At 29.8% G+C, this 20,746-nt stretch overlaps 1 protein-coding gene across 1 annotated transcript; it reads right to left on the bottom strand.

Annotated features, from left to right (window-relative positions):
- Positions 1-1,561: 1,561 nt before the first annotated feature.
- LOC135929113 (lysophosphatidic acid phosphatase type 6-like) lies at positions 1,562-14,725 on the bottom strand. The gene is made up of 11 exons (XM_065465622.1): positions 14,335-14,725; positions 14,156-14,290; positions 13,982-14,112; positions 12,310-12,401; positions 10,587-10,751; positions 9,075-9,136; positions 6,792-6,907; positions 5,416-5,499; positions 3,837-4,002; positions 2,867-2,975; positions 1,562-2,343 (listed from the first exon to the last, which is right to left on the bottom strand). The coding sequence occupies exons 1-11, from the start codon at positions 14,683-14,685 to the stop codon at positions 2,294-2,296; spliced, it is 1,461 nt and encodes a 486-aa protein (XP_065321694.1). The 5' UTR covers positions 14,686-14,725; the 3' UTR covers positions 1,562-2,293.
- Positions 14,726-20,746: the final 6,021 nt, after the last annotated feature.

Genomic DNA, 20,746 nt, shown 5'->3' with positions numbered 1-20,746 from the left:
TTTATTTTTGAAACTTTTTATATCATAAAATCTTATTTTTTATAATAATATATCAATTTTTGAAACATCTTTTATTTAAATTAAATAAACGAGAATAAAATTAATCGCGTGAGAAGTAACATCGGTTCTTAATATCCAAATGTTCCAACAAAATATCGTAACTGTTGTATCTGTCCATTTATAATTGACATTTATGGACGTTTTTCAATATATTTTTTCGGGAAGGATATATTTTGTTTAAAAATTTTTTCTTTCTTTTTTTTTTAACTTAAACCACGTGAGATGAAAAAATAAAGAAATATTCAGTTTTGAGATTTTTGATATATACGAAGTATTGGGATTTTGATATTGATAAGAAATATTGTTTGTTACATTTGAAATAGTAACCTTAGCCTCGTGTTGTTAAACGTCTCGTTTTGAGCCTATTTTTATAAATAGGCTAACTCAATATTTTAGCCAGAAAAATATTGCCTAAGCAATGAGATTTCGCCAATAGATGTCAGAACCTTTGTTCCTTCTACAAGCAAAATCTTCAGGCTTGCGTAATATTATTCTGGATAAAATATTGAGTTAGCCGTTTAACATTAGCCTCAAATTGGGTCTCATTAGGGGATCCAGCAATTTGTTCATATTTTTTTAATTTGCAATTAAAAACTAAAATTTGACAAATAATTATAATAATCAGGAATATGCTATATAAAAATTAACATAATAAAATGTTAATTTATCCCGGGGTAAGTGTTGTTAAACGGCTAACCCAATATTTTAACCAAAGAAACGTTATTCAAATCTCAGGATTTGGTTAATAGATGTCCAAACCTTTCTTACATTTATGAGCAAAATCTCTAGTCTTGCGTAATATTTATGGTTAGAATATTGGGTTGGTCGTTTAACATTATCCCAGGGCATCCAAGAATTTTGGCATAATTTTTGTCGAAAGTTCCTGGGCTTTGGAATGAATTGAGAATATTCAGCAAAACTTTAAAAGATTTTTACGATATTCAACCCAGGTCAGAATTATGAGTCTGCTAATCGGGTCTGGGTCGGTTTTTACTGACTCACTCATGATCGAGGTACGATAATTTATTTTACCCTTGGAGCTCATATTTTAACGCTAGATTTTACCCAAATTTAACATTTTTTTTGTTCCATATTAAATCGTAGATATTTTGACGTTTTTCCGGAAGAAGCCAATTTTTTTGGCCTAATCTCGAGGCTCTAATTGATTTAAGCCAAAATATCGGGTTTAACCTTGTCGGCTAAAAAAAATCGGCTGAGCAGTTTTGTTAGTTCGAGTTAGAAAAATGGAACCTATATTTTAATACTCCCAAATCTCTAAAATAAAATATTCCTCAAGCAAATTTTATGATTATAGGCATGTTTTAGATTTTTATAGAAATATAAAAAAAAATGGGGATTAGCTTAGCTATAACCCATCTAACCGCTCAAAAATCTTTCCTTTAAATCGCTAAATTATTAAAATATAATTATTCTTTTTTGTTTATAAAACTACCTGAAACATCGATTATGAATAAATATTACAATGCATTTATTTTAAAAGTCATCATAAAAACACACGGGCACCGTAGACATAAAACAAGGTATTAACATCATAAACAAATATTGACTAAAAAATTTTATTAGAAACATAAAAACAAGTAATAATGAGGTATAGTTACTGTTGTTATGTCGCATAACTTTAGCCAATTCCAATAAAGCTTAGCCAAGTTTTTAGCCTAAAAATTAGGCTGAAACCTCTAAGTTGAAACCTAAGCTTAACTATTGGAACTAAATCTTTAGGATAAAAACTTGACAGAATCATTTTAGAATTGGTCAAAGTCAGGTGATTTAACAACACTAGGTATAGTTTTCTTTATGAATTGTCGATAAATACGGTTTCCCATAATATAATATAATTGCTCTATATGAAAAAATATAATTTATTATTTTTTTTAAAAAAAAGGTTTGCTAAAAGAAAAAAATATAAATATTGGGTGAAAAAAAAATCGCCCCTCATAATAAGGCAATATAAATAATTCGGCATATTTATAGCAATGACAAATGTAATAATTTTTTTTTGTTAAAAAAAAGGGGATTAAATTGTAAAAATGTAATTATTTTTTTTGGTATCGGGATACATATTTTGTGATTTTTAATATAATACGATTAGGGTGCTTGATCATCTACTATTTTTTTGTAGAAAGAGTATTTATTTTATTTTTTTTCGTTCTATTGGTTATAAAATTGCAACTAATTTTTATTTTGAAAGGCAATTTTTTTGTGAAATAAAAATTTATATTCCGATGAAGGAGCTCTGCTTGAATTTGATTTCCGGGACAGGACCTAATAGAGAAAAAAATAATCATTGTAATTGTATAGTATATTTTGGCACTTTTAAAAAAAGATAAACTGCGCAATAGTAGTCTTCATTTTTTAACAAGCAGCCAATCAAATGCAAATAGAATAACGAATTACCCGTATTCGATTTGTCTATTTATTATATTCGATTGGCATAATTACGAATAATTATTCGATACGTTTAGAAGAATCGAATACGAATAATTATTCGTATTTTTTTTTAAAATTTAATTTTATTCGAATTGAAATCCCTGGATCTTTATGACCCGACGAAACGCGAATCGGTTCGCCCAGATTTTAACACCTCTTTTAAGGGTCCGGTTTTGGTTAATCATTTTCTGGGGTTTCAAACTGAGTCTTAAAAAAAATGTGTTTCAATGTGAGGTGGTCTATATAACAACATATCAGCTATAGAAAAATTAATAGTGAGCCATTTTTAAGCAGGGTGTGATGGAAGGCTCGAGGGAATAAAAATGCTGGCACAAGTAAAAAGTTATCATTTTTGTACCATGCTTTTCGGAACAAAATGTTTCAAAAGGCGCCGCCATCCTACCAGTTACGTTGATGAAGTGAGCCATAGAACAAATTTCATTTTCAGCTCCAGGCAAAATTAGGGGCTAAAAAAGGTTAAAATAAAATATATATAAATGTTAAAGTTTTTATATATCTTTTCTTATGTAACCAAACCTTTATGGTACAATCAATGACATTATAATAATACCTAGACTGACGCCGCCAATCATAATAATGCATTTGAAACCGTCGTTGAATGCAAATTAGCTGGACCCGCCATTTTGGTATCCCATATAGTAATTATTCTCATTATTAAAAACTAACTATTAAATTAATTGATAACTTTGCTTCCTTACTATCTCGATGATCGGGCAACTCCTTAATAAAGTTTTGCGTCAGACATAGAAATAAAATTGGCCTCTCGTTTAAAATTTTTTAATAATGATATGGGTAATCAAAATGGCGTCCCCAGCTGTTTTTCAGTTGACGTACACTTTTATTGAACGCATCGTCAGTCTAGGCTATTATTATATGTCATTGGGTACAATGTGATATTGTGTTTTATAATGGGTAGCGTAGTGCATAGCGGTCGGCGTTGTCAAATATTTTATGAATGTGTTTTGTTTTAGATGTAAGGTGGAATCCAGCTGATGACTAAGTTTTTGTTTTTCTTGAACCCACTAGGCTAGGTTATAGGGTACGATATATAAGAATATAGGGTGCTAACGCATCCGTTAATATATATTAAAAATAAAAACGTATCTTATATAAGCGTTCAAAAAAAAAATTTAGTCGTTGTTTAGTAAGGTGCTATATGATGACCAACAACGCAATATATCATTACCCGTTTTATATGCCTCGTCCATTTTCAATCCGAGAAGAAGGTAAAAAAGGGTATTCAAAAAAATAATATTAACCGCTAAATCCCGTTAAAAAAAATGAGTCACGAAAATTGTAGTTATAACCTTTCCCAAATATAAAATCCGAACCCACTCATGACTTTTAGTGTCCCGATAAACTTCGAAGATCAAATCTGCCGCGAAGGGAACCCAAGATCTAAAATTTCCCAACACCATTAAAAGTGGATTTAGCGTGGAATCGTGAATAGCGTATAGTTCCATTTTGTAGAACCTTTTTTTTTTGCATGTTTTAAATAAATTAAAGAATAAAAAATATAATTTTTTTTTTCTTTCTAATTCGTAATTTTCTCCGAATTCCTTGTGAACCCATCCAGAGCTGGGAATTCAAATTTTGCCGAAAATCCCAATCCAGGCCAGTTTCTAAGGCCGCAAGAATGATGACGGAGGTTTCCCATGCACCTGATGTGAATGAATGACAAATGGGAATCTATGAAGAAAGCCTGGCGGAAGGTAAGAAAATATTTTTGGTTGGGAGAAAAAGGCCACTTGGGGCTAAAGAACGTGGTGGTCGGGTGTTGGGTGTAGCGAAGAGAATTTTGTATACAAAGTTCACGACGAAGAACATGTATATATGATGGAAAGTTTGGCAAGGAGCTATCGGTGAAGTGCCAAGAAAATAGGCGTGAAAATGCAAAAAGAGGGTTAGGTAAAAAGTGCGAGTAAAATAATTACACTTAAAATATAGAAAGAGCCAAATGAACCAATCAAATTTAAATAACGGGCGTCAGTTTAAATTTTTAAGTAAATGATGGCCAGTAAAAGAAAATTCAAAAATCATGAGCCGGACGGTTAAACATGTGATCGGGGTATCTGAAAGCGACGGGATATAATAGGTCAAATGTTTTAAAAATGAGGAAGGAATTATGATCTATATATAGTAAAGGAATCAAGAAATTCGTGGAGGTTGAACGTCGCACCTGAATAAAAAACGAATGGAAATGGAATAATTATGTCGATGTTAATTGAGCGAAAGGTTAGGGAAAATGCCTGGCTGCAGAGTTGGAAAACAAAAATATGTTAAGAGTTGTAACAAATAAGAGGTGACGACAGTTAAGGTATCCAAAGATCTATAGTTTTTAAAATAAATAAATTGAATTTGACACTCCGTCACTTATTTATCATAGTAAATGCAGGTGGTGGCTAGAGAGATGAGTGGGCAAAAGACTCCCAGCAAAACCTCTCGTACGCCGATTACTCTAGCATAGACGGATAAAAAAAAATAGTGCGAACAGAGTATAAAATGCTTTAAATAGAAAGGGGGGTAGGGATATGGAAGTGATTTTTTTTTATCCGATACAACCGATTACCAAAAAAAAAAGATACAATAATTATTATGCTAGAGCTGGTCTTCTGACGCACGTAACAACGGTGTCGTTTTGAACCGTGTCCCGTGTCCAATATATGTACGCGGTTTTGGGTTCGTAAAAAGACTTGAGTGACGAAAAAAAAGACAATCTGCTGATGAAAAAAACTTGGCAATTTGTAAAAAGTGGTGAAGGGCGATGCTAAGGATCTCTGGAGAAAAGGGATTAGACGGAGAAACTTACAAATGAGTGATTACATATTCTCTAAAATATATTAAAATTTTAAGGAAGATAAATATATTAAAGATTTTTTTTTTTACCCAGAGCAGGTGAGTGCGCTCCTCATGTTAGCTAGAATGGTGTCTAATACAGGTCCAATAGACCATCTCAATCCATGCCTAAATCTAAGGTATATAAAAATTATTCATTTTTTTTTTGATATTTATTTATTCCCTATTCTTTTCCCATAATTTTTTCTTTCTTTCTTTCTAATATATATATATATGTCGTATGGGGTTTCGGAATCCGTGGGGATTCGGAATCTCTCAATTTTAGATCATTTACTAAGGGCGATTTTCGGATTTTAAAAATCTGATTTTACAGGAATTGTATTCCAGCATGTGTAGAGTATTTGTCCTATAAATTTCAGCCAATTTTAGCGATAGACATTTTAGTATTTTTTAATTTATATGAAAAATTCATATAAATTGGAAGTAGTCCTAAAGCTCATGGCAAAATTGTTTGAAATTTACAGTTTGGGTACTCTACCCATGCTAGAATACATTTCCGGTTAAATCGAACTTTAAAAATTTTTAAATCGCTCTCGGTAAAGGATTTAAAATCAAGAGATTCCGAATCCCCACGATTTCCGAATCCCACGACGACACATATATATATATCGCCCCTCTAATGGTTGAGGAATTCGACTAAGACATGCTAAGCGTTCCTCATTTTCCGTCTTACTGGAATAATTTTAAATGTGGGAGATTTTATAATAAATTCTATGAACGACACAATATATATATATGTCGTGTGGGGATTCGGAATCTCTTGATTTTAAATCCTTCACCGAGAGCGATTTAAAAAATTTTAAAATCCAATTTAACCGGGAATGTATTCTGGCATGTGTTAGAGTATTTACACCTATAAATTTCAGCCAATTTTGCTATGAACTTTAAGACTACTTCTAATTTATAGAAAATACTAAAATGTCTATGGCTAAAATTGGCTGAAATTTATAGGGTAAATACTCTACACATGCCAGAATACATTTCCGGTTAGACAGGATTTTAAAAATTTTTTTAAATCGCCCTCTCGGTAAAGGATTTAAAATAAAGAGATTCCGAATCATACAGTATCTATAGCATTTGGTATTTTAAAAGGTTAAATCAAATATCCAGGGTATGGTATCTTTTTAAAACAATTCAGCCATCCAACTCTCATTAAATTAAAAATTTTTCCCATTCTCCCGTTTTTCATTACATTTCTTAACACACAAAAAAAAATCAAAGTTAGGGAATCTGCGAGGGTTACTCATTTATAGGGCCCGGTTCGGGTTTGTCAATCTCTTTAATTTTCCGATCCGGTCAGGGGCGGGCCTCCGTACCCGCGATTTCGGGTATTATCTATTTTGATGACGCATTATACACATATATATATTTAAAAAAAATACTAATTTCTTATTTGGATTTATTACGTGTGTTTATCGAGGTTTAATAGCATGTTGTAGCTTTGATGGACGTACCTTTCGAATTTCTCCATCCACGAATCCCATTCGACTAACAAGGGCAACGGTCTAGGAATACCGTGAGCCTGGATTTATAGAAAAAAAAATTTTTTTTTTTAAATTGATTTGTAATTGACATTTATGGACGTTTTTTTAAAAATATATTTTCTATAAGAAGAAGACGGATAGTTGAATAGTGATAAAGATTTGAATGAGGATATTGAGGTTAGTGATGTTAAACGGCTCGTTTTGAGTCGATTTTTTAAAAACGGCCAACTCAATATTCTAACCATAAATATTTGCAGATGTAACTTGTTTTGTTTTAAATTAATATTTTTTAACCGAATTCAAAAAATGATTTGTTGTCAATCAAAAGTCAGGTAAATTTATTAAGGGCTTGTGCCATTTAAGATGAAACAAGTTATAAATGGACGCTACTCGGAATCGCCACAAGATAAGCAGTAAATGTTTAATGCACATAACCATCTTGGAATGTCAATAAAACTTTAAAAAGGAATTTAGCGAAAAAAGAAATGGTCAGCATTCACATCAAATGAAATGAGGCCAATGTTGTGGATCGGTTCTTAACAATTTTCTTGCCGATCCGATCCAGAAACAAATTCTTGATCGGCCAATTTATAACAATCAAGTATGCATAAAAAAAACTAGCTGCCAATCTAGTGCTATTTTCTAAGATATACATATTTTTATAATACAGTTCATGTTAATATCGACAAAAAATATCAGCACCGCACTAAAAAATTTCCCATGGAGGAAAACATTAAATGGATACCCCCATACTCTCAAACTTTTGTTACGTTAGAAGCAAATTTAATTTTTATACTAAGAAAAAAATAATTTAAAACTTTACCTAGGAAAATAGATTAAAATGAATCCAGACTCGTACTTTTATTGCACAAGAGAAAAAAAAACTGGAATTGGATAGATGATTAAAAAAAATATTTAAAAATTTCTTTATAATTTGTCACGAAAAATAAGTTTAATTTTTAAAAGATAAATGTCAAACATAAAAATTTAAATGCTAAAGCAGAAGAGTTATTAAAGTTGTCTATAGATACAAAAATGTGGTATCGGTATAGAGATACTTTTCGGATACATTTTAATTAATTCATTTAATTATATGTCCGAGTTTATTTCATTTACAAGGCAAATTTTATTTAATGCAAACGGGATCATGGAACGGTAAATTTTATACTAGATAAATGTATAAAAAAAATATATGTATCATAAATTTTTGGATCAATATTTCTAGAAAAATTCCTGAAATCAAATAATTCTAATATTAGATTCTTTTTATGGGCATCCCTTAGATGATATAAATATTGATATAAGTTTTGACACTCATCGAAATTTTGAATGATTTTGAATAAACTTGATTTTAATATATTTATATTTGATGATTATACCCAATAAAGTTGTTTTTCGTTAAATATAACGACCAACCTGCCCCGTCAAGTGCCCCGGGTGGTTTAATGTGGTTAAAAATTTTACAAATAAACGAAGGTGCCTTAAATGAATAAAATAAAATAAATTAAGATTGTTTTGTTTATTAAAATTTAACTATTATTTACAATTCATTTTACATTACATATTTTGTATATTGAAATTTAATAAAATCTAGAAATCATTATTTTAATTATATTATTTTAGGTGGAGGTGATATCAGTTTAATAAAAAAAAATTAATAGCTAACATATATATTTAATAAATCGAATCTGTATAAAAATATACATTTTCACAAATGTATTTTGAGTAAAATCGATTTTAGACGATGTATCTGTATCATGATTCATGAAAAATATCTCGTAATAACTCTTCTAAACAGTTTTTTTATTTTTCATGTTTTTTTTTAAAAAAAAAATTTAATTTTTGTAAACAAATGACGCAATCGAGCCGTTGTGAGCCAATATCAGCAAAGCGATACCCAAGATGGTGGATGAATAAAAATTGCTACTACAACCTCCCCCCCCCCATCCTCCACAGATCATGCATTGATTGGTTTAAAGATATTCTAACCCTTTTAAAGATGGTATTTCTACCCGACACCAAGGAAAAGATAATTAAAAAGAGAAAAATGATATCCGAATAATAAATTGGAAAATAAAAATAATAAAATGGAAGTGACGAAGGAGAAAAAAAATTACAATATTTTATTTCTAGTAAACCTACCACCAAAATCAGACAAAATTTAAAAAACTAATTTTATATAAAAAATATTTTAGGTTTTTTTACATCAGCTGCCTTCATGGTATCGTAAATTTCGGTGACAGTTAGCTTGGTATCCTTGTCGATATCTGTCAAAAATATTTTATACAAGTATAATATAATGTATCTAAGCGCAAGAAACTAACAATTGTCAGGGTTCTTCTGGACACGAATTCGGGTTCAGAAATTTAAAATTGTTTGGATGGGCATTTTGAGCCGGATTAAAGGTTAGAGATGTGGCTTAGAGTTAGTTAAAGGTTCGAGAGAAATGGGTCAGGGTTTAAAATGTATTAAAAATAGTATGTTTTTTATTTAAAAAAATAATAAATAAATAGAATTCAATCGGCTTTTATTAATAATCGTCAAATCTGACAGGTCGCGTGATTGCCAAATAGACAAACGCTAATTATAAATCAGCTGTACCGACAAATTTCGCTTGAGAGTTGAACCATAATCGAAAAAAAAGCAAAGGTTATAAATGAGGGGGGGGGGAACTATTAAGAGATGTGGCTAGGGTTAATTAAAGGTTCGAGAGAAATGGGTCAGGGTTTAAAATATATTAAAAATAGTTTATTTTATAAAAAAAAATATATATAATTCAATCGGCTTTTATTAATAAATAGTCAAATCTGACAGGTCACGTGGTTGTAGATAGACGAATACAAATTATAAATCAGCTGTTGTACCGGCAAATTCCCCTTGAGAGTTTAAACCATAATCGGAAGAAAAAAACTATTAAGAGATGTGGCTTAGGGTTAATTAAAGGTTCGAGAGAAATGGGTCAGGGTTTAAATTTAAAAAAATAGAATTGAATCGGCCTTCATTAATAATCGTCAAATCTGACAGGTCACGTGATTGTCAAATAGACGAATACATATTATAAATCAGCTGTTGTACCGACAAATTTCCATCGAGAGTTGAACCCTAATTCGAAAGAGAGAAAAAAAAAGCAAAGGTTATAAATGAAGGGAAAATAAATAAAAAAAACTATTAATAGAATAATTATTCTTATAAGGTACTTTTAAAATTTACAAAAATAAAAATCTTGTAAAACAAAAACACGTTTCTCTCAAAAAAAATATATTTTTCGTAGGGTTAATGATAAAAAAAAAATGTAATTAACAGATAGAACATTTTAATTTTGCTCAAAGCATTTTTCTTACAATTTTTTTTTTTTTACTTTATCAAATTCTGAGAAATAATTTTTGTTTTTTTTTGTCGTTAAAATTGTTCTCTCATAAATTAGAATGATGAATTACGAACATAAAAAATAGTGCGTGTTTTTTTTATAATCTTATTTAGTTTTTTTTTTTCCTTCTCGAATATTGCTAGTGCTAAAATAATAGCACCTTTAATGAGTTTTCAAAACCGCGCATGCGCGCGCGAGTCTATCCGAGTCCGAATCGAATCCGGGTTTTACCGGTTTGGAACCCGGATTCCAAAATTTATTTCGGACCAGATTTTGACCTGAAAAAAAAGGTTCAAATTCTGTCCCAGGGCTTCTAACGTGAAATCTTAATGCATTGGAAAGTTGGTTACTGGTAAGTTTCTTGAGGGCCTCCAAATCGGCCAAGTATTGCGGAATAGAGTTCATGGCTTGTAGGTAAGCGTTCATGACTTCTATGAGAGGCGGGCATATTCTAGGGTTGGGGAACATGAATTCCCTGTTCAATTCTTCTATGGCGATCACGACCTCCTTCGAATCTGAATGTTGTAAAAAATATAAGGATTATTTTGTAACGTTGTTTTCAAAATCATTTTTAAAAAAAACCATTTATTTTAGATTAGAGAAGCGCATGCGCATCCTCAGTGAAATTTGTAACAAAAAAAACAGAAAGAAGATAGGCTTTCCAAAGTTTTTGCTAGATCGAAAAGCTACGTCGAGTTTCAGGTGACAGGACTTCGAAAGTCTATCTCAATTATTTCTTCATCGGATATGGTGCACGGGATCGGGATGGAGGGGGGGGGAGGTATATTTACGCTAAAAATTAGATTTGGACCGATATAATAATGGCAGATGTCAATAAACTTATCCTGCATCAAAATTGAAAGCTTTGACACTTTTAGGATCTCCGTTAGAGATAAAGGCGAGTCCGTCGTCGAATTCCTGGCCTACATTTCACGGGAGATATCTCGTGCGCGATATGCTATCATGCCGCCCAGCCCACCAAGCTGTCTTCCTATCGAATAACTACCTTCTACTTCCTAAGAATTTTATATACACTCCGATCCTCGCGAATCTTCCATTGGTGATATATCTCAGTTACAGGCTACTTTTACCAACCAGATTCCGGCGGTATTGGCCGTCCACGCTACTTTCCATTCAGACGTTCATATCCTCTCGCCTGTCATGCGAGCCCATCATACACAACACTCACAAATCATCCTGATTCCTTGCTCCTGCAGGCACTCTGGAAATCTCCCCCATTCGCCGATTGAAACTATAGCCATGGCCTTAAAATCTGCCGACATCCCGTCAACCCTTAAACCCTCTAGTCTTTACAGTTTTGATGGTAGACGGGCCTGATAGTTCTACCCTGATTCCTTGGAAAGGGGGTGGGGAATTCCTAACCTAGGATTTCTTATAAATTGATCCTCTTTGCCCCCTTCCAATAAAAATAGAGATGCGCTCATAGACATTGAATCGAATAAACTCGCTTAATATTCGTCATCACTACCTCCCAACTATACATTCCTACTCACAATCGTCACAACTTTAACATTCGTATGGCTCTCACGCCCTAGCCTTTTTTTTAAAGAGTTATGGCACCGGACCTCCGCGAGGACCGAGGATACCAAGGAGGGTTACTACCTACGTCAGCAGAGGTTGGCTCTAAACACGCTAAAGAGTAATTACCCGAGCCTTATTATCATAAATGAACGAGACCCCATAAATGAGCATCCTATGCCTTGGGATACGGTTAGAGACTACTCAGCTCGCTAATGGATATATCGTCGAAAGCCTCCTTTAAGAGAGATGAACAACTTCTAAATAAGATTGCCTATATCTCTAGAGCCTACTTCTCCTAAACAATATAAAAATTATATCATTCTAAATATAATTTTTCTATTGTTTAATTTTGCGTATAAATTACTGTCATAAATATGGATTGTTTTGACCTTGTAAAAAAAAAGAAGAAAATGACAAGTTAAAACAAATGACAATGTGAGATGCAAAAAAAAAATGAAAATTGCGACAAATTTAAAAATGGAAATTTTAAGGAATAGAAAATAAAAAATGATGATAGTTATATTTTATTACCATCGTCGTGAATTTTGACGGGGACATGAAACATGGAGCTGATTAATCCGTGGCTAGAGCACTTCATGCGATTTATATTGGTGCACCTGGCGCTAATTTTTATTTTTGAAAATTCAAAAAAATGAACCAATCAAATGATCGAATCGTAAAGATAATTATAATTGAAATCCCGGGGGAAAATAAAAGAAGGAATAAAAAGTATTCGGACTATATGTTAGCGGCAATGTCTTATTTTCTCAATTTAGCGCCTTTTTTTAAAAAAAAATACGCCCTACGCTACCCCTATAGGCTGTGTCCAAAATACCCAAAAATATAAATAAATTTTTAATGGAAAATTAAAATTTTGGCCTAAATCATTTTTGGTATTTATAGAAATTTGAAAAATCATTTAGGTCAACATTTTAATTTTCCATTAAAAATGGCTTATATTTTTTTTCGCTAGATTTGCCCAAATTGCGCGATTAAATTTTTTTGATACTTTGGACACAGCCTAAAGAAGCTTAATTTATAAAAAAATGAAAGTAGAATCATATAGAGCTTATTAAAAGGTGTAAAAAAAATGTTAATATCATATTTCAAAACTTTTTATAACCTTAGTGGGCTTTTGAAAAAAACAAATTTTTTTTTTGGACTAAACTACGCGTCCCCTTATCAAAGAAGCTTATTTCCTAAAAAAAATTAAAGCATAATCCTATTAAGCTCGTTAAGAAGAATCAAAAAATGTTAATATTAAGTTTATAAATAATTTGTAACTTATTGAGATTTGGGAAAAAACACTTAATTTCTTCTTTTTTTTTTGACTAAACTAGGCTCCCCCCGTTAAATATACATTATTTTTATGAAATGAATACAGAATCATAAATTAAGCTTCTTTAATAGGGGACGCGTAGGAGCGCGTATTTTAATTATGTAAAAAAAAAAAATTTTAAATTTTACTATGTTACCATTTTTTTTTAGATCAAAAAAAACATTTTCTGACTTATCTTATCAAGCTAAATTCGATTCTATATTAATATAATTTACCTTAAGCTTCTTTCATATAGGCGCGTATTTTAGTCATACCCCTTCCAAAAGGTTAAATGCTTTTTATTAAAATGCCTTACCAACTTGCCACTTTGTTTTAACCATGAACAATAATTTATAAAACATTAATATTTCATGGGGGATTGGGGTCATACTTCAATTTTGCAAATTTATTCATAATCATGTCAATAGCTTAAATTATTTTTACAACATCTATGTTTTGAGGTTATTCCTTAATATGTCCAAGATGATAAATTCTCTATCCCCCCTCACCCCTTAAATTTTAGATTGACATACTGGAGAGAGAGACTATATTACTTAATTATAAATATATCATCCATTTCTGATCTTAAATATAAATATTACCATAAGTAGTTTTAGTTTATTTCTTAAGTTAATACAGATGATTTATTATAAAAGATCTATATTCCTACAGATCTTTTATCTTAATTTTTTCAAAAAAAAGTCATTAGGGGTTTTTCAGTCAAAATTTTTTTCCTACAACTCAATCAATAAATGAGCCAATATAATATTGACTTTACAATACTTTTAGAAGATCATTTAAAATAAAATATTTGTTGGAATACAACTTTATTTTCTAATGTAAACATTATTATTTATTAATGAAAAATATAAATTTATAACTTACTATACTTCATTGCAATTGAAATGAGGTTTAACAAATTCTTTTGTTAAAATATAGTCATTCTTTAACCTCGTCCCTAATTCGTATATTTGTTCATGGCCTAACGTAGTTAATAATCCAGCTGATGCACCTCCCTTTTGAATAATTATTATTTCATATTATTTTTAAAATAATTACATTAAAGACAATTTTTTGGTTAGCTTTATCTTCATCTGATTCACTAACAAATTGACCCATAAAATTAAGCCATTTACATGGAACAGATGTATATGAAGAACTATTTTTAAATAATTCATGAGCATTCCACTCAAGCTAAAAAAAAAGATATATGTTTTTTTTTAAATTGGCCTAAATACTTCTCCTAAAAGCCCAGGTAACCTTTTAAGAGGAGTTCTAGCACCATGCCTATAAAACACTTGTACATTGACTAAATTTAAATCTTCTAATTTGGGAATATGGGCAGCTTTGGGATCAGGCTTAATTTTTCCAGGAGGGTAATAAGAAATATTTTCATCTGTAGATACAATTGTATTTTTCCTAGCATGCACAGTTGAAAAATTTAGATTCAGTTTATCAAATATATTTTTAATAATAAATTTTGTTTTGATATCACGTTGATGATTAGAATAAAGCCAATAAGTCCCTATAGTTGCAAGTGAAGATGTAGTAGTAGCGAATAAAATTATATTTTTGATAGATCTTTTCATATTTTTGAAATTTTCTTATTAACCTTGAATATTAAATCATTCTTTTGTTATTTTAATTTATAGATGGCGCATATATTATAAACTGTATGTAATTAAAATTTGTGAATTATAATATAATTGTTGGGTGAGGTAAATCGGATGCAACAATTTAGGAAGACTAAGCATTGGTTATTAATTATATAAATATATAAATGTATTTTCTAGATCATGCTATGTTGTGCTGGCTCCACCATATCATCCTAGCTCTAATGGACAGGCTGAGAGGATGGTAGCCATAGTGAAAAATTAGATTTAAAAGGCCAAACAAGAAAGTGATTATGTTCGAATGGCCCATTTAGATTATAATGATCTAATAATCGTGAGTGTTACGCCTATTCAATTGTTTTTAGATCGATAGACCAGCATGCCCTTGGATTTATTAAAACAAAAAGGCAATGCTATTATCCATGTGAAAGAGTAAATATAAAATTTCCAGTGGGAAATAAAATGGACCCAATTATTCTACAATAAAAGGAAAAATGGGAAAAGTGTTATATAATTAAAAATGGGTAGGAGTTGAATCGCATAGCGTTCAAGATTGGAAACGATTCGTCACAAGGACCATATTAGGAAACGAAATTAATAAGAAGTGTATAAATAGTATTAAATATAAAAACCAATATATCTATAGATGTATATATTTGTTAGGTGAATTGGGTTGTGACAACTAAATTTATCTATTCATGCACAAATAAACATATGTGACCATGGGGGGAGGGGGGTCTTTAAATGAGGTTGACTAATAAATTTGACTATGAGGATTCATACGATGGGTTTAAATTATTATTCCCAGTTATTGAATGTGTAGGTTAATAATGTTATGGGTGTTTTAATAATAACATTGGTTCTTATTTTTCGATAACATGATAATTTATGATTGCCTTGTATCGTAGTTAAATGAATGTACTTGGTAGTAAATAAAAAAGATTAAATTAATTTAATACGTAATAATGATTGAATTGGATAAGGAAACTTTTTTTGAGTTGATTATAATGATTTTAAGATCAAGTGAAATAATTGATTATATTCAATAGGTTTATGGAAAGTTATTAAGAAAATTGTTAATTCCGATAGTTAACAATTTGAACTTTGGTGAAGATAGAAAAGGAAAACAAATAGGGGTTGATGTTTTTCTATTCGTTTTTCTTTACATCACCAATTCATTGAATGAAAGATAAACTGTAAGTTATAATATTATTTAGGGAGGATAATAAATAATATTGCTGATATGAAGATTTTTTTACACAAGAATCGACATCATAAAAAAAACTAATAAAATACTTTATTATTTTTTAAAATAAAATATATCTTTATTTCAATATATTAAATATTTCACATAGTTTAAAAAATAAAAATATTTAAAAAAATTTCATAATAAATAAAGCTATATAAACATAACATGTAAAAAAAATATATATATCGAACTCATCTATAAAAACGGATGTGGGATTACCACAAGTAAAAAACATGAATAATTGTATCTTAAAATTGTAATATAATTTGTTTTAAAAAATAATATCCTTTAGGTTTTGATGTTAGGGCTTATTTTGCCCCCTATAGTTTTTATAAATTTTAAAATTCTGCTTGACATATGTCCAAGGGATGAGATAACGATTAGTAAAAAAAAAATAATTTTTTAATTTGGAATATTTAATTGTTTTTTTATCGGCTATATCAACCGGGTCAGAATTTAAATTCTTTGAAAATGAAGAGACGCATGTGAAGTCCCAAATTAAGGTTTTACCCTAAGATCAAGGCACAACAGTTAAGCTATCTCGTTTTAGGCCACTCTAATGATAAATTAGCAGGCTCTAGGATGTTTTGTATTCAGGCCTTGGTAAGAGAACGGCTTATAACTGAATTAATTGCAGCGTATCTTGCACGTCTGCCTTGACTATATATGATATATGGATATTTTATTATATGTTTTATAATGTATGATGAGTATAATAATTATGTACGATAAACTTCCTAATATTTTTATGTATACATTTTATCCATCATCATGATATATACATATTTCCTATTGTGAAAATGGAGGAATAAAATGTCAGAAACCAAATTGTATAATATATATATATACAATTAAGACCATGTCTCACTTTGGAATTAACTAATATTTTACATTATGCATGTATGTGATTGAACTATGTTGCATCCAATTCGATGGCCTATGGCAACTCTTAATTGTTGATAAGAGGTTTCCTAAGTTACGTCTTGGTAATGCTTCTAGCCATTCATAACCACTATTAAAGTCAGCATTTTTTAATAGTTGAATATACTCTAAACGGGAATTTGATCAGAGTATTTAAAAAAAAATTATATTAAAGGTTAGAAAATTGATTATCGTGTTAAAATTGTGAGTAAAACAGATTCAGGCAGAGCTAAAGATATTCAAGCTGTCAAAGCTGAATTTAAAAAATAATCTTTAGGAGTGATAAAAGAAGATATCATAGCGTTGTTCATCAAACACGATGCCAAAAATAAAGAAAGAGATATAAGATTTAATAGATATAAATCTAAATCTAAACCACCAATTTTCGAGGGTAATAGTGAGAAGTTCCACTTAAAATCTTCCAATTTAATATTTAAATTTTAAAATAATTAAATATAAGAATATTGTTGATTGGTCGGGTATAAAATAATATTATAATGAAAAATAATAAAGATATTTTTATTTTTTTGATGATATAAAAAAGTTTATTATTATTGGATTATGTAAAATTTTAGGAAAATAATTAAAAAAATTTGATATTTTATAATAATTTAAAATTGTAGTGTTTTTAACTTCCTGGAGAAAAATTAAAATAAAAATTCTAATCAACTATTGTGTCTTTGAAATTTATAAAGTGTAACTAAGAATTTGAGTTAAATAAAGTATAGGCAGGCGCGTACGCAGGAATTTGGTCTGGGGGAGAGTGGGGGGGGGGAATAATAAATTTTTTTAAGAAATATTATTGTTAATTAAAAATACTAATACTAAGTATAAATTTATTAGGACTAATAACTTTTCTAATACACAATTTTAAATTAATGTGAATTACAAAAAAATTATATATATAAACCGGAATTGAAAAATTATATAATAAATGTGAATTATAAAATATAAAGTAAATATCACTTAAATGACCCAAAATTGAAATTTGAATTTTTTAAGCCTATTAAAATATATAAAGTATAAAAAATTTAAATGTTGGAAATATAAATTATTACACAAAAAGTTTCATAGGAATAATTGTATTTTGTATGTTTTGAGCTAATTTTTCAATTATCTATCCTTGCTTGGCGTTAAATGCCTAAGAATATTCAAAAGATCCAAATCATTCAATCTACCTTCAGAAGTTGTATTTCATAGGTATGTTTTTCAGAGACTTTCAGGCCTGGCCCACGAGCCGGACCGTATTTTAATTTTTTTTAAACATACCCGGGCCGGGTCTGAAATTTTTTTTAAAAAAAATATCCGAGCCGAGCTGTATATTTTAAAACCAAATATTTGAAATAGCTATTATTAGCTATAAAAATGGAATAAAAATATAATTTGCTTTAAAAAAAATCGGGCCGGGCTTGAAAATTTTATTTTCAAAAAACCCGGGCCGAAAATATTTTTTTAAAAAAATCCGGCAAATGGTACCGGGCTCTGTTATTTTTCTTAAAAAAGAGAATTTTCCCTCATTAGTTTGCTAATGGGAAGAGTTGCTATTATATATATAACCATTTTAATACATTGGGAATATAATATAGCATGTGTTTGAAATAATGCAAAGCATCCATAGCATTTATTGGGACTATATCAACTATAGTTAATCTTTTAATCATTGTTATTCAGCTAATAAGGCATCATAAGATATTTTAAAATCTTTATGATAAAAATCTAACAAATATTTTTTTCTATCACCATCTGAAAAAGGTTGGAAAGGCTTTTGTTGTAAGTGCTGCATGATGAATTAAAAACCATTCATTTATTTGGGTTATAAATGTATCTAAGAGAGGGGACATTTGTTTTATAATACTCTTCTACTGATCCTATATTAATGTTTTGACGATTAGCTTGCTAGCTGCAAGTCGAGGGGGACAAATATTAAACACGTATAGCCTGCTTTTGACCCAACAATAACATGTAAAATATGAAATTCTTCATCTACATTCTAATTTCCTTGAGTTCTAATAAAATGCTCACCGCTATTCTCATCTTCTTAATCAAGTCAATATGATGTTTTTGAGAAGTATTACATAAAATAGTTGTAAAATTAAATAATACATTCTAATGAGAAAAAAAATTTGGAATAAGTATTGAATCCAATAATTTTATTGCTTCTGAGGTAATATTTCTTTCAAGAGTACTAACATTAATAATCGGCTCTTCTAACTCCATAAAATATGTTACTGCTTGATGGCTGAGACTCGATCTCGTTGGACAAGCTTGCAATTTCTTTCTCCCTGTTGGAGATAATTATTATTTGACTAGAAATTTAGATAAATTATACGCCATTAAAATTTGAAAATAATAGGTAAATTAAGCCAAGGAAAACTTAAGATCGAAATTAATTGATAAAATAACTTAGTAGATAAATGTGATAAATAAATGTAATTAAATATATATATGAGATAGTAATAAATATTAACAAATATAATTAAATAATATTTTTGAAAAATATAATCCGGCATCTGCATTTTTTGGCTTTGGGGGGGGATTAGTTCCCCTGCCCCCCCCCGCTGCGTACGTGCCTGAGTATAGGAGTAAGATAACTACTGACATCAACATGGTATAAAGTTTATTCTCAGTATTTCCAACCAACAGAATCTACTCAATTAACATAGATATATAGGCATTTAAAATTAATTTAGACCCCTCCCCTGCTTTATAAAATATTTAAATATTTATGCAATTTTTGAGTGTGGGGTGGGCTATGTTTCTCTGCCCAATCCCTTTTTAATCTGCCAACATTCTTTTAAGTAATAGTCCTAGGATTATTACGCGTACAAGTACGCGGCTTGCCAACAAACGTATGAAGGGCTTCTCATTTTTTCTCCTATATAAAATATCCTGGGAGGACATGAGAAAAATTAGGATAACTTTGTAACTTGTCAGCACTAGAGGGTTAATACTGAAATAACATATCACGTAATAAAAATTATTTAGCCTTGAATTTAGTTTTCTCGCAGTCCTTGATCTGCAGAGGGATCAAATGTTCCTAATCCCAACGTTTTTCCCTAAATTAAAGCAGTATATATATATGTCAGCATGATTTTTATGACATAGACCATATCATTAATGTAAGAGAAAATTTCATACATTTTAATCAAAGGCAAACGATCCGCCTAATATTATATATTTTCTCTAAAATAAGATCTTTTGTGTCAACCTAAGGATTAGATATGAACATCTATATATCTAAGAATTATTGGAAGGGACTTAAATAGATATAAAATACTAGCTATTTATAAAAACATTTTTAAAAACAAAAAAACTCTTTAGCTTTACATTTCGTACTCTTCCCGTCCTTGAGCTGAGGAAACGAATGTTCCTTACGTTCTTTTAAATACTAAAATTAAAGAAGTATATATTTCAGGATGATTTTCATGACATTTGCTAATATTTTAGGCCATCATTAATGTAAGGAAAATTTCATACATTTTAATCATGTATTATGAGTTACTATATTTACATTTATTTATTAGCTTGGGGATAAAAAAAAAGTATCCCATATCCTTTGATATGTTTTACAAATAATATCTTACATTATCAATACTCTACTACAAACTATCAAAAATTTTTTTAATATGAAGCTAATGTTTTTAGAATATGAATTACATTAAAATATTTACGATGAATATTTTGGTATCATAGTGTGTTGTGGTGACATGAAATTAGGTTTATTGATATTTAAAATTGCATTTGAAAATATAGCAGAAAATTATACAGTCAAATCCGCTAAATTGCATATCGCTTATTCGCACATATTTTTCAATGCGAAAAATATCTGCCATTTTATTAAAATCAACAATGGCATAGTGTTATGAC

Source organism: Gordionus sp. m RMFG-2023, chromosome 4 (assembly GCF_954871325.1).
Source record: "Gordionus sp. m RMFG-2023 chromosome 4, tfGorSpeb1-WG-v2, whole genome shotgun sequence".
Taxonomy (NCBI): domain Eukaryota; kingdom Metazoa; phylum Nematomorpha; class Gordioida; order Chordodea; family Parachordodidae; genus Gordionus; species Gordionus sp. m RMFG-2023.
Note: the sequence above shows the minus strand (reverse complement) of the source record. Positions and strands in the feature narration are given on the sequence as shown.